We start from the raw sequence: 9586 nt of genomic DNA, 5'->3' as shown, positions 1-9586 counted from the left end.
GAGCCTCACGTGGAGGGTCACTGAACCACCTGCCTCTGGATTTTGCTGTGAGTGAAAATAAACTTATGGAAGGTACTGTATTTTGGAGTTGCTTTTCCCCAGAAGCTTAGTTTCTATCCTGATAATGTAACTCCTTACTCTGATTTCTTTAGAATAAGAGGGTCCTGGGACTTTCCTGGTAGTCCAGGGTTAAGACTTCATGTTCCACTGTGGGGGGAGCAGGTTCGATTCCTGGTCAGGGAACTAAGATCTCATATGCTGCTCAGCACAGCCCCCAAAATGAAAAGGATAAGAGAGTTCTTAGGGTCCCTGACACGAGGTTGTGGGCCCTGAACCCTGCAAGGAGCCCACACAGGGACTCAAGCTTAATGCAGCTCTCCTCCATGGTAGGGATCTCGTGTCTGTCTTCCCCCATGCACATGGCTCCCTGTGTCTCCTTGGGGGAAGAAGAGAGGACCTTCACACCTTTTCTATCTAAAGAAAACAATCAGCTGACTAAGAGAGCTAGCATAAGACTAAATCCATTTCACAGTTAACCATCAAGAGGATGTCTGCAAGCACTGGTGGGAAATGAGAATTCCCAGGGGCCTCCAGTCCCCAAATAGCTCAGCGCCTGCATGGAGACACGGGTCTAAAAGCTGTTCTGCTCCTTTTGGAAAGAGGCTCTGGCACCCAGTAGACCAATCCTCATCCCCTGAGACAAATGGGATGAAGTGGTTTTCTCCAAGCTGGAGCCAACTGTCTTCTGAGAGGGTGACCCGTAATCAACACGGACTTCCTATGAAGGGAAACATTTGACATTTAAAAAGAATCAAATTCATGAATCCAGTTCCACTTAGGGGAGACAGGGAAGGAGAGAATGCTGACTAGATTCTCTAGAATGGACAGCAGGGCTGGTAGTAGGGGATGGGAAGGGAAGTCCTGCTCATTAAAAATGGACAGGGCCCTCCAGGAGTAAAGATCGTCTTATCAGGTCTATTCAGAATTTCTAAAAACAGGAGGATTGAGAAGAACTGGTGGGCACGGGAGAGCATGTAGATGAGGAAGTCAAGCCTGGTGGGAGAGGGCAAGGAAGCACGCCTCCCTTGTTTTAGAGTCTGCTTTCCCAAGAGGAGGGAGAAGGGGGATCTGTTATGGGTGGCCCTCTGAGCAGTGCTAGCTTGGTACTGGCATCCGGATTTAAGCCCAGAGAAGGTGGAGACTGCAAAAAACAGAAAAGGCAAATTTGGAGCCACCTCCCCCAGGACGTGACACAGCTGAGAAGAGCCAGGGTCTCACCAGTAGCTGGCAGGGCCTTGCATGATGCTCCAAGCCTTTTGGAGCACTGTAAAGTGTAACTGCAGTTGTCCCAACACAACAGCCAAGAGTCTGCCCTTTCATCTTTGGAGAGATACAATCAGCAACCTGACAGAATTCTGGCAGAAGCAATTAGCTCATGAATTAGTTATCAAATATCTCTTGCAGCCAAGGTCTTGGGAATGCTGATCTGCACACTGCCCCCAGGAACTTCGGGACAAAAGGGGAGGGCATGGGCTTTAATTTGCATTAGGGATTCAGGCCAGTCTGTTCAGCCTTCCCCGTGCCCCACCCCTACACACACACACTCCCTCCCCCATCATCATGCTGGACCCAGACACGGTCTGCCTCCCTCACCCTTTCCACCATATCCCCCTCTAGCTCACCCACCCTCACTTTCTCCCCTACACACTCTACCCCAGACACACTGGTCTCCTTGCTGCAACTGGAACGTGATGGGCTTGGCTGATCCCATTTCAGGATGTTGATACTTGCTGATGCCCTGGAAAGATGCTGAATGTTCTTTCCTTATATGTCAGCATGGCTGGCTCCCTTACATTCTTCAGATCTCGGCTCAAATGTCATCTTATTATTAGGAGGCCTTCCCTCACCTCATTGGTCCCCGTACCCCAGGAATGCCCTCATTTCACTCCCTAACTCATCACCACTGACATGATATATATACTTGCTTGTTTGCCTACCGTCTGACCCCCAGCATCAGGGCAGGTACTTCCTCTATTCTGCTTTTTCCCTGGTTGAATGAAAGAAAAATCTGTAACCTGAAATCCAAAGAAAACCAATGATCTAAATCTCCTGCAAGCTGACACTGCTCCTGTGATGGACAAAATAAATTCTACCTTCAGGTTGTTTATTCAGCAAATATCTCCTGTCTTTCACATTTGTTCAAGTTGCCAAATTCTATAGTTTCTCCTCCTGAAATTAACTCTTTCCTTCCACCAACTACTGTTTACTGGATACTTACTAGGTAGCAGGTGTAATTTCTTTTATTATTTTCATCTTATTATTCCCACGTGGAGGCTGCCCCACTGCCAGAGGCCTCACTAGCCTCCATCTGGCCAAATACTAAACTTTTTACCTACTGTCACTGTCTCCTTTCTCTTCCTTTCTTTTAGTTTATCCTATTGGACACTGGAGGAATTCACTTCCCTTCCCTGTTCAAAATTCTGCAGGGCCTCCTTATTGCCTATTGAATTAAATAGGGATTACTGATCGCCACTCTGAAGACCCATCATAAAATCTCAGTCTACCCATGAACCCAATCTACTACTATTTTCAGAATATATGCTTTAGCAAAACTGGCCCGCTCATAATTTTTGGAATGAGTCCACATGCTGTTCCTATCTCTGGAAATAACACAATTTCTGTCAGCCCAAATTCTATCTTTCAAGGGCACTCTTAAACACCACCTCTGAGCACCTTCCCATCTGATATCACCTCTTTTGCTTTCGAACTCCTAGGATGGCAGGTTTATACAGTTCTTAAAACACCTGCCATCTTCCCTTACATATGGTTATATGCAAAGGCTCCTTATCTCATCCAACAGAAGACTCTAATGGTTGGGGTAATGTCTCATTCATCTCTTTTTCTTCCTCTGTAGCAGCTGAACCAGGGTCTTATTCAATATGCATGCTCACTTTCTATGTGTTGAATTCTAGTGTTGGAAACAAGACTGTTTACATCAAATTGTAATTATCAAATCAACTTCCAGCAAGTAAGCATGGAGTACACTGTATTCTACGTATAATGCAAGGCAGTATACAATGGCCAGAAATAGTGATGCCAGAAATACATACTAACAAAGGCAGGCTGGAGGTGAACTACACACATGATATGCTGCCCCCGGCACTTACTAAATCCCAGCTTTGGTCTGATGAAGTCAGAGACGATGGGCTTACCTGGTGATGCTGTGTGCTCCAGGCGGCCCAGCTGGGGCTCTCTGATGATTCGGTAGACCAGTTCTGTGGGTTCCGCCTCCTGGTCAGTGGCAGAGAGTTGCAGAGTGGTGATCTTTTTCACCGAGTTTTCATCCAAGAACAGCCCTTTATTGGTGATGATGACTGGTGGGGATTTGTCTTCTGAAAATGTCAGAAAGAGTAACATGAAATGTGATCCTTTGGCTACCTGACGTGAAGAACTGACTCATTGGAAAAGACCCTGAATGCTGGGAAAGACTGAAGGCAAAAGGAGAAGGGGGTGGCAGAGGATGAGATGGTTAGATAGTACCATCGACTCAACGGACAGGAATTTGAGCAAATTCCAGGAGGTAGTGGAGGACAGAGGAGCCTGGCACGCTGTAGCACACGGGGTCACAAAGAGTCGGACACAACTTAGAGACTGACAACAACAGCAACTTTTTACGCTTCCTTTTTTTTCAATTCTGGGCCTAGTGTCCAGGAGTAAAATCAAAATAATCAACATAATCCCCAGATCTGACTCTCAGAGAGTACATCAAAGAGCCACAGCATTGCACAACAGAGTTGAGAGGATTTCAGATTCCCACACAAGCCCTTAAAGAAAAGGCTCAGGCCTCAAGGTATGCACCACATGACCTCAGAACTGCTGGAGAACTTTCAAACATCCAATGCCCCCTTACCTGAAACACTGATGGAAAATGACTGGCCGATCAGTTTGTTGCCTTCTCCATCAACCACATCAAATTTAAAAGCAAAGTTCCCACCAGATTCTCCTTTTCCATGACTGTATTCTATAAGGCCTATAACAAGGACAAGAAGATCACAGTTTGCTATTTTGTGTTTTCTGGCCTTATTTCTGAAATATCAGGTGAGAATTCAATGGGTATTCACACCAATGAATCAATTACCCCCCCTCTCACTTTGATATTGCCTTTGACATTTTAGTCTAATGTTTTCATTTCCTCCCTTTCGTCTAGTGACTTCCTCATCATCAGTGACTTCATGATAAAATCACCCTAAGCAGCAAGTGGCTTTGCTTACAGCTGAGGCTCAGCATCTGTGGAAGGCTCCAAGGAAGCCTCATGAATCACGAGGTCAGCAAAACTGCCCATGTGGAAATGGGCACTGACCAGACCCACATCACCGGTGCAGCCCTGTTATCTATCCATGTCACAGGGCAGGAGGACAGAGAGGCACAGACCACATGCTCCCCTAAGGTGTCACTCCCGCTTCCCAGTCTTAAATCATTTTAGGAAAGGCATGGGATATAACCAATCAACAAAGAAACAGATAAAATGAATAAACTCTACCTAGACGTCAATTGGACCCAAAGGGAAAAACCCAGTATGTTATATTTTTGTTAAACCGTAGCATTACTTATAAGGATCTAGCAATGTAAATATAACCAAACATCTGGGAAGAAGTCCCTGCTTTCATATTCTAAAAAGGGACACCGAAGCAAGGAATAACTAAGGAATTATTCCACTCCCTTCACTAAAGTACAGACAGGTCCAATGATATTTGGGCTGCTATCAGTTCTAGGCATGAGTGCACAGACAGGACCTGTATTATGGTCCTAGGGGAGCATGCTTCCACCTCTAAACGGAAATTGCACATCATCACCTGACATTGGATTACTTCCCTCTCAATATGTAACTTCTTTTCCTTTCTTATCCCTGAAAGCACTGTACGGTAACTACGTAGCATTTAACATTTATGCTTTCACATTACATCAGCATTTCCTGGAGAAGGGATGAGCTATGTAATCTCCCTGAGGCAGCTCCGATTTATGCCCTTCCATTTTGCTTAGTTCATTAACTTGTGCTCTTTGGGGAGCTGGAGAGAGATATAAATTGTTCACCTAAGGCAGGCATAATTTTCACCTTAATCCATCCCAATTCACTTCTTTTTTCTCTCTCTCTCTCATACACTTTTTAGCATCACAGCAAGTCAAAATGATTTTTTCCTCTATAATAGCCCTCAGTTTCATCAAGGCTATGTCAAAGCATGAGAACATTTTAGTCAAGAAGGAAAGTTTTTTTTCAAACCAAAAAACTGAGAAGACAAGTAAGAATAAACGAAGCTATAACTCAGCTCTTAATTCAAAACAAGAGTGTGCAGTTTGCTGCCATTGGCTACCAGGCACCAATTCCCATTTGACTACAGGGGGTGGAGTTTCTGGAAGCCTGGGTAGGAGAAGTGCCTGACCTTGACTGATGTCAGCCTGGGTGAAACTTTGGATGGGGCCTCTAGTGGAGATCTGCTCCAGGCTGTCACGCTTTACCATCTGCAGGCGCCCTACTCCAGGGTCTTCCTTTAAGATGTACATCACCTGGTGGTCATCTGAGTCAGGAGCCGTCACTTTCAAGTGCCGATCTGTGATGGTTGCTACGGACCCTGGAAGAGAATGGGAGAGACTAGGTCTTTCCCCATTTTTGCTTCTGGAGAGCAGGTCAAATGATTTTAGGAGACTGGAGACTAAAATTATCACACACTCCCCGATCTAAGGAAGTATCAGCTATAGGACTTCCGAGGTGGTCCAGTGGCCAAGATTCCATGCTCCCCAACATAGTGGCCCAGGGTTTGATCCCTGGTCAGAGAGCTGCTGCTAAGTCACGTCAGTTGTGTCCGACTCTGTGCGACTGCACAGACGGCAGCCCAACAGGCTCCTCTGACCCTGGGATTCTCCAGGCAAGAATACTGGAGTGGGTTGCCATTTCCTTCTCCAATGCATGAAAGTGAAAAGTGAAAGTGAAGTTGCTCAGTTGTGTCCAACTCTTAGCGACCCCATGGCCTGCCACCTACCAGGCTCCTCCGTCCATGGGATTCTCCAGGCAAGAGTACTGGAGTGGGTTGCCATTGCCTTCTCCAGTCAGAGAGCTAGATCCCGCATATTGCAAACTCCACATGAAACAATGAAGACCCAGCTCAGCCAGATAAATAAATAAAATAATTTCCTTCCTTAAAATAAAAAGAAAATATCAGCTGCTTGCCCTTTTGGTTCCAGCTGAATACATTTTAATTTCCCTAAGTGAATAGTCCCAACTTCCCAATTTTTTAATCACCCCTTGAGTTTGGCTCAGCTGGTAAAGAATCTGCCTGCAATGTAGGAGACCTGGGTTTGATCCCTGGGTTGGGAAGATCCCCTGGAGAAGGGAATGGCTGCCTGCTCCAGTATTCTGGCCTGGAGAATTCCATGGACTGTATAGTCCATGGGGTCGCAAAGAGTCGGACACGGCTGGGCGACTTTCACCTTGAGTTTAGATCTGAGCCCCTTTTGCTTCTGATCCAATTTCACTCTCTGCACATGATCGCTCTCTCCCTTGACTTTTCAGTTAGTACCTAAATCTATGTTCTGAACTTCTAGCTCTGTGATATAAATGACTCTCAGAACGACAATGAGACTAGCTTGCTGCTACTGCGTCGCTTCAGTCGTGTCCAACTCTGTGCGACCCCATAGACGGCAGCCCACCAGGCTCCCCCGTCCCTGGGAGTCTCCAGGCAAGAACACTGGAGTGGGTTGCCATTTCCTTCTCCAATGCATGAAAGTGAAAAGGGAAAGTGAAGTCACTCAGTCGTGTCTGACTCTTAGCGACCCCATGGACTGCAGCCTACCAGGCTCATCCACCCATGGGATTTTCCAGGCAAGAGTACTGGAGTGGGGTGCCATTGCCTTTTCGAGACCAGCTTGGACCTAATTTATTTACTGTCTTAAGGATCACCAAATCATTTAATAAAACAAAAACATAAAACAGCTTTACATAAACTCACAAACATATCTAGTTGCCATCTCACACCAAATAGTCAGAATCACTGTTCCTCAAGATAGAGGCTATGATGAGAGACAAAGAACAGGGAGACCTGAATGCTGGGTCCTGGAAGACTGCCCAGGTGCTGGGGACAGAGGCAAGGCAGAGTGCATGTGTGCGTGCTCAGTCATGTCTGACTCTTTGCGACCCCATTGAAATGCATCTTTGGGGTCTCCTGCATTGACAGGCAGATTCTTTACCACCGAGCCACCTGGGACTATCCCTCCTGGCAAGCACCTTTTCTCAGGGCCTTCCTCTTTGTTCTCCTCTCTAGCCCACTTTTCACATTAAAACAGTGAATTCTGATAAAGGAGGTCCTAGTTAGTTACTCATGCGTAATAGAATCTGGTCTGTAGAGTGACAGTCTGCCATGGGCCCTGAGCGTCTCTGTATGTTTGTGCTGGGTAATGCCAAGAATGCAAGGTTTGACCTCTTGTTCTCTGGGCCATTCTCAGCCAGCATCCCTGAGGGAGGAGGTGACGTCTTCCTCTGGGACACAGATCAGGTTTGCTTATCGCTACTATAACAAGGAGAGTTCCCAAGCTCAGGGTTCCTCTTCTGCAATTCATCACCCTGCACACAAATGTATTCGTCTGGGCCCTCGGCATCGCCCCTGTGGGACTTGCAAGGCATTGTCACAGAGTACTTTATTACTGACCAAGGAATCTCAGCTTCCCCAGTGGCTCAGCAGTAAAGAATCTGCTTGCAATCAAGGAGATGCAGGTTTGATCCCTGGGTCAGGAAGATTGCCTTGGAGTGGGAAATGGCAACCCACTTCAGCATCCTTGCCTGGGAAATCCCATGGACAGACAAGCCTGGCAGGTTACAGCCCCCGGGGTTGTAAGACATGATTTAGGGTCAGACATGATTTAGGGACTAAATAAAAACAACAAGGAATCTCACGTGTTTGACCGGGATCCATGAAAGAGTAATAGGTCAACTTATTAACTTGTAAATAGGGCAGGGTTAAGTCCCAGACCTAATACTTGAGACCTTTGGAATCTCCACGTTTTCAAATACCATTCTACCAAATATTTTTCGCTACAAAATACATGTGAAACTAAGAACAGACAAGCAAACAGAAGTCCAGTGTGATATAGATGCACTGTGGACCAAAGGTCCACTCTCTATAAGTAACATCCTACTGCAAAGTGACTCCAAGACCCACAGTTGTCACAGGTCCTTCAGTGTTGTTTATTCACCAGCAAACTGAATGTTAGATCCTAGAACACCATATCTAATGGTTCTTAATCACTGGTATAATCTCTCCTAGTGCATGATGACTTCCCAATTGCCTCTCCATGACTTCAAAAAAAAAAAAAAAGGAGCATGTTGAAAATCCTGCTAGATTTTGTTGTTTGTTTCTGTAGGGTTGGTTGGGCAATGTCAGTGTTCTAAGAGATCGGGACCTACAAGTGATTGGATAAATGAATATTTTGAGGACCCTGGAAATACTATAAACTCTTCTCAGTCTTTCCTCATATTCACAGACACAGGCATCTGGTCCAAAGAACTTCAGAGATTTCACACTTGTCATTCACAATGCTTAGTGTCCCCCAAACAACAGGTCTCCCTAAACTCTACACACTCAGTTCAAGATCCTCCCACACTGCTGACATGGAAAGAAGCATTGTGCAGGATCAAAGAAGAAACCATGGCCACTCTCTTCCATGCCTATGGTACCTGCTGAGAGCTGGAGGCCTCTGTTTACAGCCAGGTTTGGGATGTCACTTGTAGGCAGTTCTATATATATCTCCATCCTCCCCGTGTTCGTGTGGAGGCCATCAGTGAGGGAGAACTGGAACTCATCCACTGCCACACCTGGACCACCAGGCATGTACCCAACTAGCCCAGCCAGGATATCTTGGTAGGTGAAGGAGGAGCCCTGGGCCAAAACCCTCCCATTCTCCAGAGGTTCAGAAGCAGTTTGCCTCCAGACCAGATGACCTGAGGAAGGAAGTAAAAAAGAAAGAAAGAAAGAAACAGTTCAGTTCAGCTCATTCACTTAGTCGTGTCCGACTCTTTGCGACCCCATGAACTGCAGCACGCCAGGCCTCCCTGTCCATCACCAGCTCCCGGAGTCCACCCAAACTCCTGTCCATTGGGTTGGTGATGACATCCAGCCATCTCATCCTCTGTCGTCCCCTTCTCCTCCTGCCCCCAATCCCTCCCAGGATCAGAGTATTTTCCAATGACTCAACTCTTCGCATGAGGTGGCCAAAGTACTGGAGTTTCAGCTTTAGCATCATTCCTTACAAAGAACACCCAGGACTGATCTCCTTTAGAATGGACTGGTTGGATCTTGCAGTCCAAGGGACTCTCAAGAGTCTTCTCCAACACCACAGTTCAAAAGCATCAATTCTTCGGCGCTCAGCCTTCTTCACAGTCCAACTCTCACATCCATATATGACCACAGGAAAAACCATAGCCTTGACTAGATGGACCTTCGTTGGCAAAGTAGTGTCTCTGCTTTTGAATATGCTATCTAGGTTGGTCATAACCTTCCTTCCAAGGAGTAAGCGTCTTTTAATTTCATGGCTGCAGTCA

At 46.2% G+C, this 9586-nt stretch overlaps 1 protein-coding gene across 1 annotated transcript in view; it reads right to left on the bottom strand.

Moving 5' to 3' along the window:
* The window catches only part of FRAS1 (Fraser extracellular matrix complex subunit 1), a 535710-nt gene that overhangs the window by 83285 nt on the left and 442839 nt on the right, over positions 1-9586 (bottom strand). The window contains exons 44-47 of the mRNA XM_010845896.1: positions 8723-8986; positions 5439-5627; positions 3911-4030; positions 3213-3392 (exon numbers count right to left, since the gene is read on the bottom strand). Of these exons, the coding sequence (XP_010844198.1) occupies positions 3213-3392; positions 3911-4030; positions 5439-5627; positions 8723-8986 (753 nt within the window). The remainder of the gene's footprint in view (positions 1-3212; positions 3393-3910; positions 4031-5438; positions 5628-8722; positions 8987-9586) is intronic.

Source organism: Bison bison, unplaced genomic scaffold, assembly GCF_000754665.1.
Source record: "Bison bison bison isolate TAMUID 2011002044 unplaced genomic scaffold, Bison_UMD1.0 scf7180017864228, whole genome shotgun sequence".
Lineage (NCBI taxonomy): Eukaryota > Metazoa > Chordata > Mammalia > Artiodactyla > Bovidae > Bison > Bison bison.
This window is presented reverse-complemented; position numbering and strand designations above follow the sequence as displayed.